Genomic DNA, 26,222 nt, shown 5'->3' with positions numbered 1-26,222 from the left:
TTTCGATTCACCAGCTCTTATCTCTTTTGGACGGGAAAATCGACGACTGCATCTTTGATGCACTGCTAGTATATCATCTGAGAATTTGAAATTGGCCGGTTGTAAATAGCCCCAGGGCTGTAGAACAAAGCATTATCCCGGATCTACATTGAGGTATTGACGGTGATTCTCAAATATCGCAGAACAGAATGTGATACGATGAGATAGAATGCAATAGAAACAAAGACAGGGAACGGGTTACCTACTCCTAACAGTAAAAAAGCGAGCCTTTCAATTCTTAATTTCTTAATTTCTTAATTAAAGAATTAAGATAAATTAATCAAATCTCCCCAAGTAGGATTCGAACCTACGACCAGTCAGTTAACAGCCAACAGCTCTACTACTGAGCTATTGAGGAACAACGGGAGATTAGATCTCATAGAGTTCAACTCCCGTTCTCAACCCATGACCAATATGAGCCCAAAGGTTCCTTCGTAACTCCCAGAACTTCTTCGTAGTGGCTCCGTTCCATGCCTCATTTCATAGGGAATCTCAAAGTGGCTCTATTTCATTATATTCCATCCATATCCCAATTCCATTCATTTAAGATCCCTTTGGTGTCATTGACATAAGAGACGTCATTCAATCGAAGAAAATGGTATCATTGACATAAGAGATGTCATTTCTAGTCTATCTATGGAAAGTGAAGAAATCATCATATAACAATCGAGAAATTGCAATAGAAAAGAAGAAAAGAAAAAAACAAGAAAAAACTGCAGAGTCCGATCCAATTTATCGTAATCGATTAGTTAACATGTTGGTTAACTGTATAATGAAACACAAAAAAAAATTATTAGCTTATCAAATTATCTATCAAGCCGTGAAAAAGATTCAACAAAAGACAGAAACAAATCCACTATCTGTTTTACGTCAAGCAATACGTGGAGTAACCCCCGATATAGCAGTAAAGGCAAGACGTGTAGGCGGATTTAAGGTTGTTTTCAAGATGCCCTTAGCAATCTGTCAAAGAAGTGAAAAAACAAAGTGAGTAGTGCCATTATCAAAATACAACAGCGTGGATATTACTCTCCTACTTTTAAGGGTTTTAATTAATATGGAGGTCTGATAAACCTTCTTTATAGTAAGGGATTTGTTAGGCAATTCTCGAAAAGCCATTTTGGGGCTCACTACTGCTGGATAGAACGGCCACACGGGCTCACTTTTGAGCATATTTTGTTTTGTTCATTTAATTTAGGGAAAATTACATTTACACCCCCTCTAGTTTCTGACACGTCCACTTCTACCCCTATAGTTTAAAACGTGACAACTACACCTCCTGTAGTTTCAATTTGTATAAGGTAGGCCCCCTCAGTTGACTGTTCGTCCACAGATTGAAGGGTTAGGATGATCCGATGGAGCTGATTGTTTGGGCACACCCTATCTATGTCAGGGCCCATCAAATGAACGCTTTGGATCATCCAAACAATGTGTGCCCACTGTGTTTTTGGTAGTGTTTGGATTCGGGTATGGGCCCACATTGTTTGTTCTATATTGCAAAAGTGAGCTGTGAACTGTCTTTCTGACTTTATGATTTAAGCTCCTCCTTTTATAAACTTTTAAATAGAGCTTCGATTTTATTTAGGGGGGTGATAAACGACCCCCATATATCTTAAATCGACCCCTCTATCTCTCGCCTGTGTCTCTGTCTAACCTTGAGGAGAGAGAAAGACACATAGGGAGTCGATTTAAGATATTTGGGGGTCGATTTATCACTGCCATTTATTTATTACAAATAAATATAGGCTAGTAATATCTGCACAACCACATTCTGATAATAGGGTCTCAAAACACTTTCAGTAGCCAATTAAAAATAAGGTGACTTCGCACCATTATCAAAATATGGCCGTCCAGACATTAGTTGCCTAAATAAATCTCGACCAATTTATCTATTAAACTTTAAAGATTGATTTATTAACGATTTTGTCTAACCTCTAATGTAGAAAAAATATAATTGATTAATTCCAATTATATAATTCAATTAAGGGAGACTCCATCTGAACTCAAGATATGATTTTCATTACTAATTGTAAGCATCTCTGTACGTGGGACTGAACTTAAAGAAGTGGATACAAGCTCTCTTGAAACAAAGTGAAATACCAAAAGATATTTAGGGTATGCTTGGCACCAATGAAAAAAATCATAGAGAACAAAATTTGGCTCCGCAACGTTGCGGAGGAACCTCAACCGCAATGCTCTAAAAGCAAGGGAAACTAAGGTGTGTGGAAATATAAATTAAAACAGTATACCATGGAATTAATATTGCCACACTCCATGCTATTGGTGGATTGCGGACGAAGTTCTCCGCATCGTTGCGGAGCCGAGTCCTGTTCAGTGTGAGAGCTGCTCGAGAGGGTGGAGTGAGGAGAGCATGTGGTAAGTAGGAAAAGTGAGTAAAAAAAAATCCATGCATAAAATAGTTGTTAGGGTTAAAATTCATCCACAATCGAGTGGAGCCGACCAAATTGGAAAGTGCCAAGGGGGAATCCGAGCCCTATACAGTAACATTCCTCAAAGCTCGGATGTATTTAGAATCCGAATTCCATAAATAAACTCTCACTCTCCAAGATAAACATGGAAATCAATTCCATGCGAAAGGTATCAGATAAGGAAAGACTACAAGAAATGCAAGCTTCCCAAGCTGCCAAAAACTCCATGCCTATAAAAGGAGACCCCCACACTCTAAGGCACGCATCTTCTTTCACCGAGTCACCGACCCCGGCCGTCTTCGTACCTCAGGACGACTTGAGTTTGACAGATCGACCATACACCCAAGACATACGTTGAGCTAAGAGTCACCAACCCCTGCCATCTCCGTACATCGGCCCACCTGAATTGGGCCGATCAACCAGACACCCAAGGTATACCTTCAGGTAGGAGTCACCGACCCTAACTATCTATGTACCTCAAGACGATCCGATTTGGGTGGATCGACAATACACCCAAGGCATACCTTGAGGTAAGAGTCACCGACTCTGGCTGATTTATTCAAGACAACACCTACCTAATGGAGCTATTAAGCCGACCTAGTCGGGTACACACCAAAAACTGTTTAAGTCAAGCAATGGTTGCTTGAAGCTGCCGTTTGACTCTTGAGACCCAGGTTGTAATCAAGGTTTAAAATTTCGGTTTCGGTACCGGTTTCGGACCCTGAAATTTCAAAATTTCGATCAAAATCTGGTACAAAACCCGAAACCAATATTTTATTCAATATTAAATTTCGGCCGAAATTACCTAAATTTCGGTGAAATATTAAATTAAAATTAAAAAAACAGATTTTTTGGGTCAAATTTTGGACCGAAATTTAGACTGAAATTCCAAAATTTCGGCTGAAATAAATGACTGTTTCAGTTTTGATCGATTTCAGTGTCGGTCTCCACCGAAATCCGACATTTCAGATTTCGGTCGAAATTTAAAACCATGGTTGTAATAGATCATTGAATGGAGTAAAAACTAGAAATCTCTACTCGGTAGCAAAGGAAAGGCCAGAAGTCAATCACCCGAATACCCTAAGCAGACATTAGTGACCTATGACACCTTTTTTTTATGAGATAGGGTATCCCCACCCCAACTTAAGGGCGGGACTATTCCCTAAAATTTGGGTGGAGGTAGTCAACACCTGTAGTGCAATTATCAAAACACGGTAGTGCCAGTATGAATAGTCATAGGATAAAGAGATGACCCCAGGTGGTGCGTTCCTTATTCCGGAAAGGACAGAAGCTGCCGTTTTCTTTTCTGACAATGTCAGACGTATCCTTATCCAGTTGGTTCAAACAAACAAACGTGGCTAAATCACCCTCACCGCAGGGACACACTCGTCATTAATGAAAACCACAGGGCACTTTTGTCAAATTGGGAGAAGATATTTTGACCCTTCTGCAGTACGCATTCGCCCCCTTATAGAGTGAACAGTGGGCAACTTTAACACTTTTCGACGTCAAATCACGTCAAATGGGGCGAATGCGTACGGCAGTGGGGTGCAAACATCATCCCCCTTTCAAATTTCATCCACGAAATAGCGGGAAACCCGGAATCGGGCCTTTTCCCGTTCCGGGTTTTACTGCGTTTGGTCGCCCCTCGGGAAGAAAAAAAAACCAAACATACGGAGATTCAGCTCCCGGAAGGAGAGGTACTGTGTTCGAGTCTTCAACACCATCAGGAAAATAAATATTTTGTCTGACAAAACTACCCTCCCATCCGTTCAATAATCGTGATGTTCGTTTCATCGCAAATACAGATACTAGTGAGGGTTATTTTGTCAAATGCTAGGCGGTGCGCTCTCTAGTCGCTACGCACTACGTGGACAGTAGAAAGTTTCAGACAAACGTACAAAACTAGTGAGGCGATAACTCTTTTAATATTTCAACTAATGACGACTTTACCGCAGATTTGAAGGAAGAAATTGTAATATAGTATTTTCATAATTTGACCACCGATCGGATCACCTATGTCATAGTCACTATCCATTTAAATTCCTTATCAGTCGGGTTAGAGTCGGATTGTTCTTCGGATCCTACTTTCCACGTCATGATCAATAATTCGGACCGTCTATCGGAGTGTCCTATTATGTCCCATTAAGCTAAGTAAACAATTAGTTTTTTAAAAAAGAGATAGAATGGCAGTCCACTATTAGTGTGTCTCTATACACTTTCTTCAACTAAATTAAAAATTTATCTATATTTATTCTATGTGTATAATAATACTTGTAAACAATAAAACTAATCAAAATTACATACACAAATATAATGTATTAATTATTATCAAAAAATATGATGCATAAAAAACAAAGCCCCTCTCTCTTTTCCTCCGTAAAAGTTTGAAATGAAACTACTGAAATGAGTGAAATCGCATTCCCATCCGATTAATTAAGGCTCTGTTCACTTCTTTTTCCCGGAAAGGAAAGGAAAGGATTTCGTTTTCCTTTCCTTTCCAGGTGACATGGCAGAAGGAAAAGGAATCCAAGGAAACTGTCAAAGAGAATGTTTCGTTTTCCTTGGAAATCGTCTTTCCGATATATTTAATCGGAAACCAAATCACGAGTAACAAGGAAAAAGTCAATTTCCACGTCATTTTCAGCTTTTAAATAAGAAATTTCACATCTGATAATATTTTTCCATGGAAAAGAAGTGAACACAGAAAATCTGTCTTATCAAGGTCTTGTCAGGAAAAAAAAAGTTGTTTTCTAGGGAGAACAACATTAGGGAAAAGAAGTGAACAGAGCCTAAGTGATAAGATAGGTTTTGACCAAAATACACTTCATAGAATGATTTGCTATAAAATTTGGAGGGTATTTTTGTAAACCATTTCGGATCATGACTATCCAATGGGCATCTGTGGCGCGTGTCCATACACAATCTAAAATTTTTCTGATCTCAAATTTGATGATCCGAAATACGCCCATGGATCCTTATTCATATGTTCAAATTCCGTTCAGATGATGGACCGTCTGGATCCACTGACACCCCTACGCCTAAGGGTATTCTCGTCATTTGACTAATAACAGAAGCATATACGCCTACGTCTTTCGCCATTGACACCCCTAGGCCGAAGGGTATTCTCGTCATTTGACTAATAACAGAAGCATATACGCCTACGTCTTTCGCCGGTATAAAAGCAAAATGACGACTCCACTTTTAGGCCCGCCGCCGAAATTTCCGCAACGTAGCATCTGACAAATTTTTCTCACCTGCAAGAGAAGAAAAAACGGGAAGGATTTGAAAAGCACCCTTCACATCTTCTGTTTCTTTTGCGTGATAGAGAACGTACATATCATTTAAAAGGCGTGTCATTATCATATTTACGCATCTTTTCATCTCTATATCTGTCTCTGATTAAAACCGCAAAACCCTACCTGTCAAAACCATACACGTCTCACTCTCTCTCTCTTTCTCTCTCTCTCTCTCTCTCTCTCTCTCTGTCTCTGTCTCTTCAATCGAACGATTCTCTGATTCTTGGAAGAAACGGAGGTTATAGTCTGATTTTTTTCTTTTTTGGAGCTTCACAACTTGAGAGAGATTTGGATGCGTGTTTTCTGATGTTTTGGAAGCATTTTCATTCTTTTCTCTTGTTATTGGGCCTGGATTTGAGTATGAAAGTGAAGAAAAATCCTTCGATTTAGCTGGAATGCTTGCCAAGAAATCGAGGTTTTTGTCTGATTTCTTACTGTTTTGAGCTTATACAACTTGAGAGAGCTTTGGATATGTGTTTTGCTTGTATATTGGAAGCCTTTTCCCTCTTTTGCCTTGTTCTAGAGCCTGGATTTGAGTGAAAAATTGAGCTTTTTGAGGTTTTTCCAACTGATTTTGATGGAAATGGAGAAAAATCCGGTAGAAACGAGAGGATCGGATCTTTAAGATTTTCTATCAAGAAATTGATAGCGAAGGAAAAAAAGAAGATTATTAAATCGGTTTTGGAGCTTTTAAAATCTGTTCCACTAGATTTTTGATTCATCTGAGCGTTTTCTTCTTCTTCTTTGGAGTAGATTTTACAGAGAAGAAATAAATGCCTCCGGTGAATAGCTGGCTCTCGTTTTCTTTCCCGCCGGTGGATATTTTACGATCGTGCCATTCTCAGATTGTGCCTACCAAGTTTATGCCTGCTGAGATCTCTTCAGATTCTTCTCAACAATGCATCTTTGATTCTCTCAATGTAAATGGTAAGAGGCACAAAAAAAAAAAAAAAAACTCCATTCTTTTAATTGCTAGTTTCAAAACCCAGTGACTCGTCTCCCAAATCGCCCGAGCTGGCTCGAGTATTTTTCATCAAGACGTAACAATCATTTGTCAGATCTCATATTTCTGCAAGTGACAGGAAAGATTTACAGTCATTTACATGATAGTTTTCCCCCCCTGACCCATATCATATAAAGAGTCTGTTCTAAAGAATCTTTGTTTCATGGCTATTATTGCAGAATGGCCGAACTTCAGAGCATTGATTTCAGGCGGAGAAGAAATAAAAGAAGAAACTCAAGAAACCAAGCCACCACCCATTGCGGATTTTTCCATCCCCGCCAGCATAAACTCTGAGTTCCAACAGCCAATGCTGAAAATGGAAGATTTTCTGAAGGGGTACTCAGAGGAACAAGACCTGAATACCTTCGCTCCAACTACTGCTGGATTTCAAGCGTCGTCTTCAAATTCTGTTTCTGGAGAAGGAAACAAGCTACTGGGCAGAAATATTTCCGGGCACGATTTTGACTTCTCCCGTAGCCCCTGTACTTTCTCATTGGCTGTCTCGTCTCAGAGATTGCACAAGACTGTTGTTATAGCCGATTCAAAGACACCGAAGAAGACGACTGATACATTTGGTCAGAGAACTTCGTTTTATAGAGGGGTCACAAGGTAAAAGTTTTTTTTTTTTTTTTTTTTTTGTTTCTGGGTTTTTGGGTTGGGGTGTTCTGATTAATTTTGTAATTTCCTAAATGTAATGCTGAAAGACATGCCATTTTTTTTTTCTGATTGGTGCAGACACAGGTGGACTGGAAGATACGAAGCGCATCTGTGGGATAATAGCTGTAGGAGAGAAGGGCAATCCAGGAAAGGAAGACAAGGTAATCTTCTTCCCCATCTCTGTCTGTCTCTTTCTGTGTTGAGGTGAAATTGGGTCCCACCTTACGCTGGTTCAGTGGGCATCTTATGTGGGGCCATGATCTGGTAGACCCAAGTTCTAAAAGCCTAAAACCTTACTTCCGGTTGGCCTATCACCTGGTTTTGTTTTTACTCCATTAGTAAGCGCTTCACATTTACTTCTGCTGCGTTATTACTCTTCCTCTAAAGGTAAAATCAGGCCCCACCTGACGCCATTCAGCTTTTCCTGGATCCACCATCTGGAGGGATGGACCCCACAATTTGATGCTCTTTGCCGCCGAGATTTCGGTCGTTTAGTGGCCCGCTGAAGTGGGCCCATCTGTTGGTTGGCCCCAGTTGCTAACATATTCTGATTGGCCTTTTTGTACCTGTTTTTGTTTCTCCTCCATTAATAAGGGCTTCTAGAAACTCCCTTCTTGCTTTTCTGCATTATAGCCTTTTGCAAAACTTAAGATTTTTCACCAAAGAAGGCCAGTTTATTGTCTGAACTTCCATAGGCTGTGAGTTTTCAACTTTATGCCTGACACGCTCAAAGTACATGTGTCAAACCAAATTAAGACTATTTTGCCCTTCCTTGTTCTGCAAGTGGTACACATCACAATTAACATTTTTCCTACTAACTGCCTATCTTTTTCTACTTGCATTAAATATACCTCGAAATCTGCAAAATAGAAATTATTTCATGTGAAATATACTTGAAATGTTGATTTTAACGTCGACGTTTTTAATTTGGAAAAACCTATTTAAAATCGGGATTAATCTTTGCCGTAGAGGCGGGAGTCGACTGCTATAAGGTAAGGTGTGAATGGAATGCAGATGGGTGCGATCGGAAAATACACAGGTGCAAGTGCGTAAAGAAATCCTATTAATATTTTGTGATCTCTCGAGGCCCAAGCCTTCGAAGTTGGGAAATGAAAGTTTTTATCTACGCTGTTGAACGATAGGGTTCGTTTCGAATTAACTGTGGTTCGATGTAGTTGCGAAAGATTCATTTCTCAACGCCGCCGTAGCCATTGGCTTCTCCTTCCATCTTCCTGAGAAAAACCTTTTTTTTCTCAGCTTCTCCTTTGTTGTTCTTTTGTCTTCTGTATCTTCTTCCTTGCTTTTCCTTTGTCTTCTGCATTTGAGCCACCGCCCAGTTTACAATCCTCGTACAATTGTGAACTTCGACGCTAACGTCGACGTTAACTTCGACATTAACTTTGGCGTTAACTTCGACGGACGAGATCAGTTAATACTAACCATTACAGTTACAATGTCTAATTACCTTCGCACAAATCTACTTACCTTTGGCACGAAAGTAATTATCTTTTTCAATATTCTGGAATAGTAAATTGTTTACAATAAAAAAGGGGTGAAAATGGCCTATTTTCATTATTCTCACAATTACCAACTCCTGATTACGACAAACGCTAATTCATTTAAGGGGAGTTCAATACACTAATTTCTTTAATGGGGACGTTAATACCATAAATTCTTCATTTGCTTCAACTGTGTAAAACGTATAGTGTGTGTGTGTTTGGGAGTATCTCGATCGTAGAACTGCATTTATGGTCGACATGATAACTATTAAATGCAAGCCGAAAGAAACCTTCTAAAATCATAAAATATTAGAAATGGGTTGTTGAAAGAAAGCATGATTGACTTGTACCCAAAACCTGCAGGGAAGGGCAAAATGGTCTTAATTTGGTCTGACACATGTGCTTTGAGCGTGTCAGGGCGTAAAGTTGAAAACTCACCGCCTATGGAAGTTCAGACAATAAACCGGCCTTCTTTGGTGTTTTCCTCTCTATATAAAGGAGAGAGTAAGACCCTTTCTAAAACATTAGCGTACAGTGTATGTTTTGAGGTGCTGCCACTTAGGTAGTGCAGCAGCTATCAAGAGCAGTCTGTTCGTTTTGAGGTGCTGCCACTTAGGCAGTGCAGCAGCTATCAATAGTAGTCTGTTGCTACTCGTAGGTGGTCATTCTGTTTTTTTCTTTTTAATGGGGCAATCACTGAAAGAACTAAGGGCCCGTTTGGATGCCGAGAAGATTTTGATTTGGATTTCTCACATTTGCAGCGCTTTTTGCATTGTAATTTGGATTGGATCAAATTCTTAGATTTCTAATTCAGCAGCTGACAGTGAAAAAAATCAGATTTCTAAGTTTGCCGTGGAAATAAGAAATTGGAAATCCACAGACAAGGCAGTTTCCTTCACCCTCTTTGCTCAACCTCTCCCCTCCACTAGGAAGTACCCCCTTCCCTCTCTGTCTCCCCCTACATGAGCTGCCGGATCTATTCAATTTGTATTCAAAACTCAATTCCAAATCCAAATACAAAATGGGAGGTATCCAAACAGGCCCTAATTGAAGAAATAAATACCCCCCAACACATCTGATCTCACTTTACAGCTTTTCCAACATTCAGATTCTGGCTAACGTGACATTTCTTACTTGTTTTCTGTTTTATGACTGAACAAATGGTGGGGGTGTGGCTATCAAAAAATGGGTCTTATTCAGTTTACTTAGGTGAGTAACATTTTTTTCATAGTGACTTGTTAATGCAACCCCCTTTGGAGTGAGATTATTTCATTGAAAGGGATCATGTTTTTCTTGCAGGTGGATATGACAAAGAGGAGAAAGCTGCGAAGGCTTATGATCTTGCAGCTCTGAAATACTGGAGTTCCTCGGCCACAACCAACTACCCGGTAATCTTCCTTTCCTCAACAATAAATTGCAGTTCAATGGACTAGTGTTGGGCTGGTATTACCCCCCAAAATTTTATACATCACCCATATTAGTTTGTCTTCTTAGATGATGTATTTGTCAGATAATTTAGTGTTAAATTTAGGTTTTAGGGTTTAGGGCCTAATTTTGCCACAAAATGTACTTTTTCTTTTTGATTTTTCAGGACTATATGTAATGTCTTTAATGTTGCTGAGACCAGGGTGAAATATTGGTGGTATAGGTTTTAAAGAGATTTTATGCTAATGATTTGTGATTTTGGTATTTATCAACTGCTCGAAACAGTGTTCAGACGAGGACTCACCCTCTAAAGCCGGACACTGTTACCAATCAGATAGTGGGTTATTGTTGGAAATTGTTGTTCAAAATCACTATTTATGGTTTTCTGGAAAGTCTTTGTAGTCTTCTAGAATAGTTATTATTTGTGGAAATTGGAAAAGTCATCGTATGTTTTCTAAAATTCCTAATGTCTCGGGTAGATTATCAAAGAGTGAATGGTGAGTTCCTATGGTGTTGTTTAGGATACCTGGGGGGGGGGGGGGTGTGTGTGTGTGTGTTAGTCGTAGCGGATTTTGATGGTCTTTTGCGGATTTGAAGAATTCATGTGGACAACAACAAGGTGGTTCGGAGTGTCTTGGGACTATAACTATGCAGTGATTTATGTAGAGATTATAAGCTTAGAGAGAAGGTTCAAGGGAGAAGAAGTATCTCCCCAGCTCTACTCGAGCGATTTGGCCGTGTATCTCCCAAGCTCCATTGCCTTGCTCTTATGATCAGAACACTGCATAATCGATACAGCCAATGAGAACTCGCAGTGTTGGTTGTTTCTAACAGCTGAAATGTAATGTTCAGGTCTCGAATTACACACAGGAAATAGAGGAAATGAAGAACATGACCAAGCAAGAATTCATTGCATCCTTGAGAAGGTAAGACACTTAATTTCACACATCCTACTCTGGCTGTAAAGAGGAAAAATCTTACACCGTCTCTCTCTAATCTTCAGAAAAAGCAGTGGTTTTTCGAGGGGAGCTTCAATTTACAGAGGAGTGACAAGGTAAGCCCCAAATCCCCAGTGTATTCTTATCTTCAGCCTAATTGATGTTATTTCACTATGGGCACCTCTGTAATTTCTTCCTGAAAGAACTTAGAAATAGCTTCTTGTTGTGGTGAAATGTCAGGCATCATCAACAGGGTCGGTGGCAAGCAAGGATTGGCCGAGTCGCTGGCAACAAGGACCTCTATCTGGGAACATTCGGTATGGACAAATCCCATATATAGTTCAGTAGAAATAGAGATGAAACAGAAATATGGAATCATCCTCTGTGGGAATGATATTTCCGCCCCCTTTAACTCCCTTTCCCCCCGATTTTGTTTTATCATTTCCTACAATTGACAGCATTTCTACCCTGTTTTGTTTGTCTTTTCTTTGAAAATCAAGTCATTTTCAACGACAAGGCAAACCAAAGAGGAAGGAAATACTTCATTTTCAAGAAAGACAAACAGAAGGGAGTGGAGATATCATAGGAAATACTTCATTTTCAAGAAAGACAAACAGAGGGGAGTGGAGATATCATTTACCTTCTATATGTGGGGTAACCCACTGAATCATTTGCTGTATATTTTCTATTCACTACCATAGGATCAAGATCAGATTAGTGATGAGTAGGACCTACGGGTCATAGCTCAAACCTCACACTAATAAGATGATCCTAACCATTTGATTTGTGGCCTCAAAATGCTTAGGAACGCAAGAGGAAGCAGCGGAGGCTTACGACATTGCAGCGATCAAATTCAGGGGTGCCAATGCAGTAACCAACTTCGAGATAAACAGATACAACATTGATGCCATTGCCAACACCCCCCTCCCCATCGGCCCCGTAGCTAAGCGGCTCAAACTCTCCCTCCAACCCCTACAAAACCACAACCATGACCAAAACCACCACCACCTTAAGATCACTGATGGTTCACCCGTGACAACTGAGACCCATGCGACCCCCATCAGCTTCGGGCAACCTAACAATGCAGCCCCATTAGCTCACAATGCAACCCTATTAGCTCCCAATCTCTTCCATAACCTCTTCCAGCTCCACCCCACCGGCGAGCAAGCTTACAATTGTGTTGAGACATCAATGCCGGAATTATGTGAAAGGAGTCTGTACTGCCTCACCACTAACACTAACAGTAACAATCCGGCCAACGGGGATCAACCGTGGAATATGTGACACCTTTGCTTTCTGTAATGACTAAATTTTGAACCCTAATCATTTTCCTAAATGTCTGAAATATCTCCTTTAACTTGTGGCCGGAAAAGAATCCTTATTACTTTCATTATCGAAAAAAATATTTCTGATTTGAGGTTCCAGAATTTTTTTTGGCTAGACTACTTCATTAATAACTTGAGCAATTACGGAGGCACGGACAAGATGTCCCCCAAATAGATACAGAACACCACAACACCACGAGAGACCACACTGGTTAGAACCCACTTACAACCAGCCAATAATTTCCACACCCTCGCACAACGAGATGCTTCTCTGCCAACCCAACAAAGAAAGAACGAACCAAGAAAGGACCTTAGGGTCCGGGGTACTTACTCTACTGTCCGATTTGTTGCGAGAACAATAGCAGGCATAAAAAAAGGATAGAATCGTAGAGAAAGCAACTATCTCACATTCTTTGAGGTTACGCCTAAGGTTTAAGGACAATGCCACTACCCTGTCCCCCCTTTATATAATCGCCCCCTAGCCTCTCTATTGGTTGCTCAAAAAGTATAGGCATAGAAATGCATGGCATAATCGGCGTAATTGGGGCTCTCTCAACCAAAGATCTACGCAAAATCTTGTCCCTCCCCTCCCCTCGCCACTCTAAGCCTCACCCATGGATCATACAATGGTGTAGACTCAATAATGGACCCCCGTGCACCCAAACCTTTTCCTAAAGATGGGTTTCAACTCTCTCACCCCCAACCCCTATCATATTTGCCCCCAATTGTTTGATGCCATATGGAAATTTTCTCTTCTCCAGGTCTCCTCAACCATTTTCTGAGGAGGGCTTTATTTCTTAACTTAAGATTCCCAATGCGGAGCCCACCATCTTGCTTTGCAAGGTGTTTAAATCAGCATCAATGTTCATGCCTTAGTGAAGAGTCTTTGTAGTCTTCTTGGATATTTATTATGTGTGGAAAATGTAAAAGTCATTATATGTTTTCTAGAGTTATAAATGTCCATGTTAGATTATCAAAGAGTCGATGGGGATTTCCTATGATGTTGCGTAGGATACCTAAAGAACTTATGGGACTACAATAAGGTGTTTAATTCATTTATACTCTGTTTGGTTGCTTGTGGATGGGTGGGAGATTAGGAGAAGAAGAAGTCAACGGGAGATCAAAAGAAGATCAGTCAACCGGGAGATTAGGAGAGGATGTAGGGAAGGTTGTTTGGTTGCTTAAGATTTGTGGGAGATCTCCCAGACGTCTTCTCAACTCTATCTTCCCAAGATTTTCTCCTCAAATTTCTACGTTTTGGTAAAATTTGGGGAGTGAATTTAGAGGGCGCCACATCACCCGACTGGCTCCAGACAACCCCGGCGGTCAAAGATCCCAAAATTGCTAAAATGGCGACCAAACAACCTTCGGCAAACTAGGAGAATATCATTCCCCCATATTTTTCTCAAAAATAAGTAACCAAACAGAGTATTAGCTATTTTAGGAGCCTCTTGGATCTACAAGTATGAAGTGATATATGTAGAAATTGTAAGCTTAAAGGAAGCTTCAATGAGAAGCGTAGAGATTCTAAGGAGAAAAGGATACCAAGTCACTGGCAAGTTGTTTTTATATATTCTTTTATTTTGGTGTCACATTAGTGTTTTTGGTGGAGCTCTACACAGCCCGTGTATCTCCCAAGCTCTTATGATCACAACACTGCATAATCGATCCATCCAGTAGGGGCAGCATCCGCGACTGGCATCTATTGTTGAAGGGAATTGTTAATAGCACACACCAATGTAGGCACTTCCCCCACTTCACTCTTCCTTGTTTGATCTGTCTACATGTGGTTTCTTAAGTATAAGACGATTGACATGGGTGGAAGTGTTAATTTTAATGGTGGCAATTTGCGCCCTTTTGATTTTGTGATGCTGATAATACTTGAACATTATTACGGTTAAGGTGGCTGCTGTTCTGACCAGTTCTAAAACAAACATCTTAGTATTTTTTTTTCATGGAAAAGTAACTGAAACTTGTTTCAATACACATAGATTGATTTTATATCCACACACTGCTGGTTAATAAATGTAATGCCTCGTTTTGATATCCGCACTGCCTTATTTTTTTTATAATCGCACTCGTTTTTGTGTTTTGGACTTATTTAATTTGCTATCATAGCCTACCCATGAACAATCTAACATTTGATAAGAAAAGTGTTTGATAAAGTTTGTGAACTCAAAGTAATAAAAAAAATATTTTATATCTCGATTTTTGTTTTTGACCTTTGTTTTCAACAAGTGGTATATATCAGAACCGGGGTGTGGTAATCCTAGTGTGCCTCGAGGATGGAGAAAATTCTTCGGGGAAGATCTCGATAAACCCGGTTTACCTTTGAAGACGGTGAAATTCTTTCGGAGAAGATCTCGTAGTTCCTACATTGCCGCCACATGGAGGGGCGAGATGTCCATGTTGCTTCCACGAGATGAGGAGATTGTTGGGTGTAGGGGTGCAGCTTGGGTCGGGTTGAACTCGGGCCGGGCTGGTTATGGGTTGGAAAAAGGTTTCCTTGAGTTGGGTCGGGTGGGGTTGGAAATCGTGTCAGGTCGAGTTCGGGTTGTGTGTGTTGGGGGGCGCGGGCGGTGTTGATAGTTGAACTCCAAACAATAGCGATTTCTCATCAATCTTCGAAGCTGACCATTTATGCATATGCAGAGTGGTATTCTCTCAGACAAGGCTTGCCCCGTATTATTAAATCAATGAGGGGTATAACCTTATAATAGATATTAACATTATCCAACATTACTATATATTATCTTTGCCCTATAAATGTGATGTTCAAACCTAATTATTTTAATTATTTTCCTAAACTCATTGTTCTTCTGACTTCTTTTGGAGATAAAAGTACTGCACATTTCCATTTCTGGCAATGGATCTCTGTTCCTACCCACGACTCCTTTGATTGAAAAGTACACGGTGAAGGTTGTTTCATGGAACCTAGGGCCTTAGATTTCTTTTTCTTTAAAAATGAACGAAATGATATCTGCACTCCCTTGTTTTACTAATGAAGGAGATGATCCTAGGCCATTGATTCATCAAGGGTCTCTGAACAGCAGCACCATTGATTTTCGTAGATCTCATCTACTGCATTGGATGTTTGTTTGGTCAGTTGGGTTGCCCCCATGATGTATGTACAAGTTCAATTGTCTAGATTTAACATAGATGGCTCCATGTGAGGCCAGACTTGATCAAATTCCCAATTCCCAAACAAAGGAGATGAATCTGCCTCAAATGTTAGTGGGTAATAATGATACTGACACCTATTTTAGAAGCTATTTTTATAATGGCACTTGGGAACACTTTCATTATAGAATGACAACCAAACAGTCCCCTCTCTCTTTCCATTCCCTCAACCCTCTCTTCCTTTCCTTTTCTTATCATGTCAGTTTCTAAGGATTCTATCCCTTTCAGTTCTTCGGGATTTATTTTGTTTGGTAGAAAAGTAATAGAAAGAAAAAAAATTCCAGTTTTCAAAACTTTCATTTGATTGCTCGAGGAAAGGCTCTCCGAGGTGAAAAGACCTTTTCATCTAAATAGCCATTGAATTTTTTTATTATGATTTATATACGGGTTTATTGGTTTTTTGTAAGGGAATTGCTAGCGTCCAATCGCGAAAGGGTTTTCGCGGCTGGTCTGTCTCACATCAGACCAGCCACCTCGTTAATGAAGACAACAACTTTTGTCTCCATTCACGAGTGGCTGGTTTGACGTGCAACAGACCCGCTAAGAAAAGCCTTTTGCGATGGAGCTTAGCAAATCCCTTTTTGTAATTAGTATATAAGTCCTTATGAATTATTTAGGGAAGTGATAGATTCGCGCCTTTTGATTACTATCAATGACTGCAGAGGGGCTAATGGACTTCACGTCAGAAGGATTCAATGGGGCTGATTGCCATGTACACTGCTGCTGGGTGTCCAAGTGATTCAAAGGAGCGGATATATCACTTCCCTTTATTTATTAGTCCTTTTTACTGTTGGACCCATCATCTAACACCACTAATATATCATTGGGTCCATTTTCTTTTTTAAATATTAGGCCCTCTATGTAGGCCCAATTCGGTTGTGGTCAGCCCATGCCATCTTAGTCCAATTAATTGATTAGTGAATTAGTGACTGGTATACATGTAAGGTCTGTTAATTTTTTTGTCATCAGGGCCCGCTACTATGTAACTAATTACTATACCTATGTGCCTCAATAATTTTCCTTGCTACTATGTAACTAATTACTATACCTGCGGGCCTCATTAATTTTTTGCCAATGGGCCCACATTTAGGCCCAAAAGTAGATCATTGATCAGCATGCATGAGGGGTCATTGTTTTGTTTTTCAGTTAGACCTTCTATCAAGGTTTAAAATTTCGGTTTTGGTACCGGTTTCGGACCCTGAAATTTCGGAATTTCGAACGAAATCTGGTACAAAACCCAAAACCAATATTTTATTCAATATTAAATTTCGGTCGAAATTTCGGTGAAATATTAAATTAATATTAAAAAAAAAAACAGATTTTTTGGTTCAAATTTCGGAAAAACCGAAATTTCGACCGAAATTCCTAAATTTCGACCGAAATTCCTAAATTTCGGCCGAAATAAATGACTGTTTCGGTTTTTATCGATTTCGGTGTCGGTCTCCACCGTAATCTGAAATTTTGGATTTCAGTCAAAATTTAAAACCATGCCTTCTATTAGGCCCTGCTAAGATACAACTCGATACTTTATATAGGATCCAATTTATTTCGGGAGTTGGTCCTCAATCATAGTGTTCATTTTCTCTTTTTCATATTTGTAAACCAAATAGTTAATATATTTTTCTAGAAAAGTAAGGAAAAAGAGAAGGAAGTAGGAGGAAAACACTTTCTATGTGGAAAGACATTTCCTTCCAACCAAAAAGGAAATCCAGGTATTTTACAAGAAGGACATATAGCCATTATCCGAACCATCTTCCCAATGTCAACACAATTTCTATTTATAGGACTATTTAGGAAGATGTAAAAGTGTTCCTATTGAAACGTTCTCAAATGTCCAATCAAACGACTTTCGGCCATCCATTTCTCATTTATTATTGCCTTTTATAAAGGTAGATCCATAGTAAGACAGTGAGGATCACTTCAAGCTACTAAATCTTTATGATAGATCACCCCCACAATATGTACGGTCTGGATCATGTGGATGGTCATTCAGGTGGACCCAATTTCTACATCTCTCTTGTTTTTGTTAGGCAATTGTCTACATCTCATTAAAGTGGTGTCAACGGATCCAATTCAGTTCCGATCCACCTATCTTCTTGTTTACAATTTGTTCATATCTCTTATCGGTTGATACTTGAATCATATTAAGTGGAATTTAGGGATCAATGTCTAGGTCATCATCCATTTTCAATCAGACTCTCCATTGTACTGTTCTAGGTAGGTCCTACCAAAGTTAGAATTTCAGTCCGCTATTAATGTATGTCTATGCAGTTTATTTACTTAACTCAATCCCTCACCTTTTTCTAATCTAAACTTCTAAATAAGTAAAATAACGCTCATGAACAAACGACTTATCGCCGGAATCCGAAATTTCGGATTTCGGTTGAGACCGAAATCGAAACGTGCTGAAACCGACACTCCTGAAATGTACAAAAATTCGGTCGAAATTTCGGCTCCAAATACCGACATTTGAAGACATTTTACCGGATTTCGGCAAGGTCCGAAATTTATTCCGAAACCGAAATTTAAAACCTTGGTTAAAACTAATGTCTAACTGGCTAGGTCTTAAGGTAGGGCAATGGACGAGGTGAAGAAAGAAACTATAAAAGAGAGTGATAATCAACTTGAGACTTCATTGAAGGCTAGAAAATTATTTTGATTAGGGTTTTATATAAAGAAGTACTCTAAACTGAATGGCGCCCTTGTAGAAATGGGGTGAAAGGGCACCCCCATCATAAATGCATAACTGCTCCTTTCAGCCAATGGGGGCGCCCTTTCACCCCATTTCTACAAGGGCGCCGTTCAATTTAGAATATATACTCTTTCATTTACAACATGAAGGATACCTACATACATTAGCAGCCTCCGATCAGATCTAGGGATGGTCTGACAGATTCAATAGTTATATCTTGGTTGATCTGACACGACTTCGAACCATAGTTAGCAAAACTCCGTTTTTATCTCCATTTAAAACTTTTAGGGTGAAACAAACTCCGTTTTTTGAGGAAAGCGTTTTAAACACATTTAAAACGCGTTTTGATCATCTCAAACATGTTTTTTGGCCAGCTTTCCAGCTTTACCGCAACTATGTTTGGTAAATGACAGAATTTTGAATGCATTTTTTGTGTTTCCGTTTTCTTACAACATATTTTTTTTGAACCAATACTGTATTAAACCCGACTTTTTAACGTCCTGTGTTTTTTTTTTTTCTTTTTGCCGTATCATGTTTTGCTAACTATGCTACCAACCATAAGATACAACAGTCCAAATAGTTTCAGACGAATCCCAATGTTTTGCCCAAGTTTTGCCTAATTAAGTATCATCTTAATTCATTGGACGGTCTGGGTGCATTCACACCTTTAATTTCATTCTAGAATACTTAATTAGGTGCATTCTAGAATACTTAATTAGTTTTGAAAAGAATGTAACTAAATAATTTTGCCTAATTAAGTATTCCTATTAGCTGTATTCTTTTCAAAACTCTTTAAAAAAACTTCATAGAATGTATGCCAAATAAATTACCAATTCCCAGTGACTTGTTTCATTTCCCCATTAGGAAATTGCTGACCGTCAAGTACCGTCAAAACCGTACCACCCTTGAGTTTTTATTAATACAGGCCTTTTTTCATGGGCGATTAATGCTCAACCGTGAGGTTGTAAAGATGGAAGGAGACAAGACCTCCTGCCTTGGTTTTTGAACTAAGGAAAAGTAAAAAACGGTGCTTTCCCTTAGATTACAAATCAAGGGAGAGAGGTTTTTTCTCTCTCTCTCTCTCTCTGCCCTTCATTATAACAGTCGGCCACCATATAAGTTCTTCATTCCAAGCACTCCTTTTCTCAAGAGCGATTTTCAACTTTTATCCAGAAGCTCGTTCCAATGAGAAAATGCCACATCTCTATTTTTTAAGATTTAAGATATTTACCTCTTCATCTCTCGTTTAAGATTTAAGATATTTAAAAATAATTTTCATCGTACTTCACCCCTATTTTTTATTACACACCCTTTCTCTTATTTGAACCTTTTTCATGGTTTCATAGACAGAGATATTATATGATGCCCGACTGTCAAAATAAAGGGCAGAGAGAGACACCCCCCCGATTTGCGATCCAGCAAAAAGTAAAAAAAGGCAGCTTTTGCTGGATTGCAAATTAAGGGTGGAGGGGTTATTTCTCTCTGCCCTTGTTGTTTTGACGGTCGGGCACCATATAAGTTCTTAAATAGAGACATGGGATTTGCTGCCAATTTCACGGGAAGCCATTTTGTGGCTGACTTTTGCATGAGCAAGTAGCTACATAGGCTCATTTTTTTGGCAGATTTTGTCTTATTCATTTAATTCAAAAAAAAAAAAAAAACTCAAATTTTTTTATGACGAATTTAAACTTCAAAAGTTCTCGCATAATTCAAAAAATCTTAAATTTGTTGATTTGAGTAGCAATTTTTAAATAAAAATTAAACAAAAATTTAGTTTTAAATATAGGCGATGATTTTTCCACCCCCCTGTAGGATTATGCACATCCGGGACGCATGATCCTCAGGGGCGAAAAAATCATCTCCCTTTAAATATGGAAGGATGGTTAAATTTTCATTACAAGGTCTTTATCATTAGATTTATAAATAATATACGAGAATTGATCAATTATTTTTAAAAAAATTTAAACAATTGCCTAGTTGAATTATTTCCAAACCCGAACCCAAAATTTGACATCTCTGCCGCATAAGTAAATGTTTTGTTTTTTTAAGTGTCTGCAGAATATATCTACTTTGAAAATATATATTTTAGCACGATGCGAGGATATATATTTTTTAAAATCATGTATCTTAACAATGTGTAAGATACACGAGCGATCGAGCCCACCTCGTTCGATCCAACCGTCCCAAATGCATCTCAACCGACTGTGCATGGCCATAATTTCACACTAAATACAAAGCACAGAGTATATTTGCTCCCCCTTTTTCCAACTCATTCACCTCCCTTCTACTTCTCTCCTCATAAAAATTAATGTATTTTCACTAACATTTTTTATTCTTTCCAGAAAAGGAGAACAGAAAAGCTGGAAATATGAGGCGAGGGGTGGAAATATCATTTCCCATATATAAAAATAGTTAATTATTAATTGCATTCTCTCACTCGAACTAATTTACAACTAGCATCCAGTCATCCATACACAAAATTGAGAAAGAACCAGTGGCAACTTCATAAATAACCAACCTAACCAGGTGCATACTCGTCATTTCAAACTCAACCCACCCCCCCTCATAACACCCCTATATAAGTTATAACCCAAACTAGAGAATTCTAGAGTGAGAAAGAGTTTTGGAATGAATTCAGAAAATCTAAATGAGGAGTACCGAGAATGCCTGCGTAACCACGCAGCGAATCTCGGGAGCTACGCCACAGATGGGTGCGGAGAGTACACCCCCACGTCAGCCGGGCTAACGTGCGCCGCGTGCGGTTGTCATCGTAACTTCCACCGAAAAGTAATCATTGGTGGATCCGAAACTACTACTCCCGTATCGTTTGAATCAACTGAATCGGATCGGGGAGGGAAAATACGAATCCGAACAAGATTCTCAGCAGAACAAAAGGACAAAATGATGGGTTTTGCTGAAAAGATCGGATGGAAGATACAGAGGAAAGAACAAGAGGAGGAGATCGAACGGTTCTGCAATGAAGTTGGGGTGAGTAGACAAGCTTTCAAGATCTGGATCCATAATCATAAGAATTCTTCTTCTTCTTCTTCTTCCCCTAATAATGCTTCTTAAAATTTGGTTTTTGGGTATGAGTTTTTTTTTTCTTTTGAAGTTGATTCTCCTTTTGGGAGAAATGTGTTGTTTCTTTTACCATATTATTACTATATTTCTTTCATTCGTTCATCTACTAGAGTTTTTTTTTTTTTTTTTCTTTTCATGTGTCTTTTTTATGTTATGTTTTTAATGGGGAGAATGATATGTCCACCCCTTTTATTGGTCTTTTCCTAAGTAGAATGATCCAAAAAGCTTCCATTCATTTGTTGGGCCACCATGTAAATAGGTTGAGCCCCAAAATTCATTTGCATAGGATGATCCTAACCCTCTGATCTATAGAGTGTTTTGGGGGTACAACCTATTTATGTTGTGGGCTAACAAATGAACGGCTTGGATCATCCTATGAAATGGGCAGTACAGTACTTTTTGAAAATACTAGACTACACGATCATACACCATGTAAAATCTCTGGTTAAAGAACCGTAGTAATAAAAAATTAAAATGGTACAGGCAAAGATACAGACGAGTTTTAATGATGGGTGAGACCTGACCCTGCCATGTATGCTTGACCAGCTATTAAAATTGCAAACAAAGCTGTCGGTGGCTATTGAGAGCTAGTTAAAGAATATACAACAAGTTGACTTTGTGTCTATTATCAAAACTTGATTCTGTTTATATCATTTCCCTAAAACATGTAAAATAAACGAAAGCGTGAAAAATCACGATTAATACATTTAAAATTTTGTCATTTCCAAAACATAGCAGAGTAAAGCTGAAAAGGTAGCTAAAGAAACGCGTTTAAGCTAAAAACGGAGGATTTTTATTTAAAAATTTTAAACGGAGTATTAAACCGCGAACCTACAAAACACTTTTTTTCTTTTTTTTGGGAAGTGATGTTTACGCCCCTTTTGATTACTAGGGACACCCAGCGCCAGTGTATCAATGACTAAAGGGGGGCTAATGTACTTGACGTCAGAAGAATCCAGTGGGTTTGATTGTCACGTACACTGGCGCTGGGTGTACCTAGTAATCAAAATCCCCTTTTTTTTAAACAATTCGGTTTAAAAATGGTGTTTTTGCTAACTATGGCAATAACAAGGTGTAGGCCCACAACCAATAATTTATTCATAGAGTGTGTACAGCTAATTTTTAGACATGTGAAGGGGTGAAGAAGATTAGAGATACAACAAATTCTCAATGACTAATCCATCCTTTTGTTTACTACACACAACTCTCTGCTCGTAATCTCAATCATCCATCAATGGCGAGGGAGCGGGTGCTAAGTCCTGACCTGTCAAGGATATATTTCATTTCAATTCAAAAGGTGGGGCCTACTCTTAATAACAAGCCGGTCGATACAACCAGGCAGGTGCTGGAATTGGCATCCTATTCTGATTCTATCCAATTGTTATGTTTGGTTTAAAAATGAATGGAATTGTTTAGCTTTTAAGCCTTTTGGAGTTAAGGGGCCTGAGGATATCTGTTAAAGGGGGGGAAAATATCCATCAGAGGGGGGTGAGAGGGGCCCTAAAATAAATTATCTCCATACATGAGTCGTACCCGTATTTATTATTATTTTTTTGGTAGGTAAGTTGGGGTCGAACCTGTGACCTCAAGGTTGAGAAAGAAAGCCTCGAAACAGTTAAGCTACAGATCCAGTCTCATACACGTATTTATTGACTTCTAACTTAAATATGACAAGGACTCCTAACCTAGCTAGAATTAGGCCTTCTAACGTAACCACAATTCTTCCTACATCAATTTTGACTATTGATATTCACACTACCGTGTTTTGATAGTAAGATGATCTCACCTTGTCTTTTATTATTTAACAAGCTGTTTAAAGAATAAAAAGACAATGTGAGTTCATCTTATTTTCAAAACATGGCAGCATGAATATCAGTATCCTAAATTTTTAATTTTAAATTTTCCTTCCATTATGTTTCCAGAAGAATCAAGACAAACAGGAATCAAAATAGGACGCCGATTCCAATTCATGCTTCAGACAATCCAAACGTTGCCTAAGATTCTAAGAAGTAAAGTGGAGAACTTAATCAAGGAATGGAAATAATTTTCCATGAAACACCCATAACAAAATCTTGCTATTTGTGAAATGTTTACAAGGAGTGTATCTTATATATCAAGTGGGTAGGGGTGTCAACGGATCCACTTCGGATCGGATCCACCTGTCACGGTCACGATCCATTCAAATTCCTTATCGGTCGGATTGGATTCTGATTGTTCTTCGGATCCTACTTTCCACATCACGATCACGATCCATTTTAAATCGGACCGTCCATCGGAGTGTCCTATTATGTCTTACTAAACTTAGTACGCAATTAATTTTTTTTTTAAAAAAGTTAGAATGTCACTCCACGAGAATACCCCCACTTAACATTGATGTTGTAATGATTTTGAGGGTATTACTGTAAGATGATTTCGGATCGTGACTGTCCCTAAGGACTTTCGCAGCATGCCCGGATCCGATCCGAAAATTTTTGTATCACATGATTGGGAATCCGAAATATGCCCATGCACCCTCTTGGTATGCTTATATCCCGTTCGGATGGTCCATCGGACCGTCTAGATCCATTGACACCCCAAAGTGGGGGTTCAATTTGTAGTCGCTCAATCAACATAATTCTGATGCTAATGACTTGTTTGGCATGCGGATTCAAGAATTCAGGAATACAACCATTTATGGAGCAGAGCAATAGGCTGAGATAAGCATTACTTCTTCTTTTTTCCCATTATCAACAACATTTTTCATTAGCCGGTAAGATAGAGAAAACGGTGCTCATCGTACCTGCTAAGATGACACATCTACATCCATATATATTGTCTAAGATGAGCATAGAAAAAGGTGGAGATGTATAGATCCATCTACGAAAATGGCCTATATGTCAAGAGATGTGGTGTTCGATAAAGCACCGTCATGGTGGTCTTTGAAAAATACTATAATGTCATACTCAACAGATTTGATTGGCAATTTAAAAGAGAGATTGGATTTGAAAAGGCATTGTATGTATTGAAAAAATCAATATAGGAGGAGTTAATGGAGCATATCAGAGATGTGAAGACTTTGAAATAACGCTTTCCACTTACAGACTTTTAATTCATTGGACGGCATAGATAAGTGTCAACTCCAATGGTCATTAAGGAGTCAGACTTTGATGTGTCGCCTTCCGCTCTAATTCTGACACATCTACATCCATATGTGAGAGGTTAATTGCGCTTTCTATCTTTCGGTTCAAATTCGGATTTGATGCACCTTGATTTTCTTGTGGTAGCACAATTGATTTCAATCTCTCTAATCACGATTGAATGATGCACGATTAGAGAAGCTGGAAAACAAGATTGGTTAATTAACACAAGGTACTTTATCTATCTCTGCTTCGTGAAAATTAAGAGCTTTTGTAATGAGATCCTTCAGCTAGTTCCGGAATCTAAGATTAGTGAAAGCCGGATGCAGAAGTTGATTATAAGTTGCTTGACACCCAAGTTTAACGAATCTATCACTACCATACATGGTTGGCCAAACCAACCAATAATAGATATCCATACGGTTTTAGAAAACCACAAAACAAAACAAACAAAACTCTAAGAATTAAGTTGATAATGATAATAGATTGACAGCATCGTGCTCCTTAGCATCGTCTCCTTGCAGGGATTTCAATCTATAGTGGTGGTGAAAGTTTCCGTATCGGTACCAAGGTTCTCGAATTCCCATGGCTGAAGTCCACTTACAACTATGTTTTAATCATAATATGGAATGGACCCACTACTATGTGTCCGGTATTCAGTCAGATGGTCATCACAATGTTATTTAGGATGGTCTTTTTAGTTGTTGATTTTGCCAGTTGACCCAATTTTATGTCCAGTATTTTTCAGAAAGTACAGTGGGCCACTTCATAGGATGATCCAAACCGTTCATTTATTAGGCCACAATGTAATTTAGCTGTACCCCAAAAAACATCTCTATAGAATGATGCTAACCCTATTATCATTAATTCTCTACATTTTTATCGGAAATACTGCTATAGGACACATACTTTTTTTTTTTTTTTTGGTAACGAAGGGTGTCCCCACCACCTTCGGGGCTAGGACTATTTCCCTACGGATGCGCGCAATCACCCGGAAACCACACGCATCGGGTGAGCAAGAGGGCTCGTCACTGGGGAGCAAACCCATGACTTATACGCCAAAGAGCCACACCTTTCCGGGTTAATAGGACACATACTTAGTAACTAACACCTGCAACCCTAAAATACGTATCAATAACCATATTTAACTGCTTTGCAACTACCCTTATAAACCACAACAACATGCCCTTATCAAATGGGAAGATCCAATCCCATATAAAAAGCAGCACCATGTCGACGTAAATTATTACCAAATATAAAAAACGAGGTTTCCAAAAATGAATAGCTTTCTATTAAAACTCATCCAAATCGAACCCACCGGAAGCGGATGCCATAACTCATATACACTGTACTATTGTAGTCTGTAATGCAAACATGGAATGATCCTAGCCGTCAAACAGTGCCCTTCGAATGGACGTTTCAAAAGAAAAACGAAAAACCATCTACCTCCAACAGACAAATGCACATCCACACAGTAATGATAAAAGGAGAACCCGATTCAGTTCGTAATGGATGGAGTTACGAACCGATGGATTTGTTCTT

General features: G+C 39.0%; 2 protein-coding genes across 2 annotated transcripts; both read left to right on the top strand.

The window, feature by feature from the left end:
- Window positions 1–6,390: 6,390 nt before the first annotated feature.
- LOC143875825 (APETALA2-like protein 2) lies at window positions 6,391–12,707 on the top strand. The gene is made up of 9 exons (XM_077377416.1): window positions 6,391–6,691; window positions 6,947–7,376; window positions 7,503–7,585; window positions 10,124–10,132; window positions 10,223–10,311; window positions 11,201–11,274; window positions 11,352–11,402; window positions 11,527–11,603; window positions 12,092–12,707. The coding sequence occupies exons 1-9, from the start codon at window positions 6,538–6,540 to the stop codon at window positions 12,568–12,570; spliced, it is 1,446 nt and encodes a 481-aa protein (XP_077233531.1). The 5' UTR covers window positions 6,391–6,537; the 3' UTR covers window positions 12,571–12,707.
- An 8,392-nt stretch (window positions 12,708–21,099) lies between these two features.
- Window positions 21,100–21,666, top strand: LOC143876264 (zinc-finger homeodomain protein 11-like). The gene has a single exon (XM_077378000.1). It carries the CDS (start codon window positions 21,112–21,114, stop codon window positions 21,553–21,555), a length of 444 nt encoding a protein of 147 aa, XP_077234115.1. The 5' UTR covers window positions 21,100–21,111; the 3' UTR covers window positions 21,556–21,666.
- The last annotated feature ends 4,556 nt before the right edge of the window (window positions 21,667–26,222 follow it).

The sequence above is a fragment of the Tasmannia lanceolata genome, unplaced genomic scaffold (genome assembly GCF_043159265.1).
Source record: "Tasmannia lanceolata isolate RefF3 unplaced genomic scaffold, GAP_Taslan_0.1 ptg000004l, whole genome shotgun sequence".
Lineage (NCBI taxonomy): Eukaryota > Viridiplantae > Streptophyta > Magnoliopsida > Canellales > Winteraceae > Tasmannia > Tasmannia lanceolata.
The sequence above is the reverse complement of the archived record's forward strand: the minus strand, read 5'-3'. Positions and strand labels throughout refer to the sequence as shown.

Excerpts from the sequence above, each read along its gene's own strand:
- LOC143875825 (XM_077377416.1), top strand. The coding sequence starts at position 6,538 with ATGCCTCCGGTGAATAGCTGGCTCTCGTTTTCTTTCCCGCCGGTGGAT. Across the intron at positions 6,692-6,946 it reads TGATTCTCTCAATGTAAATG|AATGGCCGAACTTCAGAGCA; the intron begins GTAAGAGGCACA and ends CTATTATTGCAG. Across the intron at positions 11,604-12,091 it reads CCTCTATCTGGGAACATTCG|GAACGCAAGAGGAAGCAGCG; the intron begins GTATGGACAAAT and ends CAAAATGCTTAG.
- LOC143876264 (XM_077378000.1), top strand. The coding sequence starts at position 21,112 with ATGAATTCAGAAAATCTAAATGAGGAGTACCGAGAATGCCTGCGTAAC.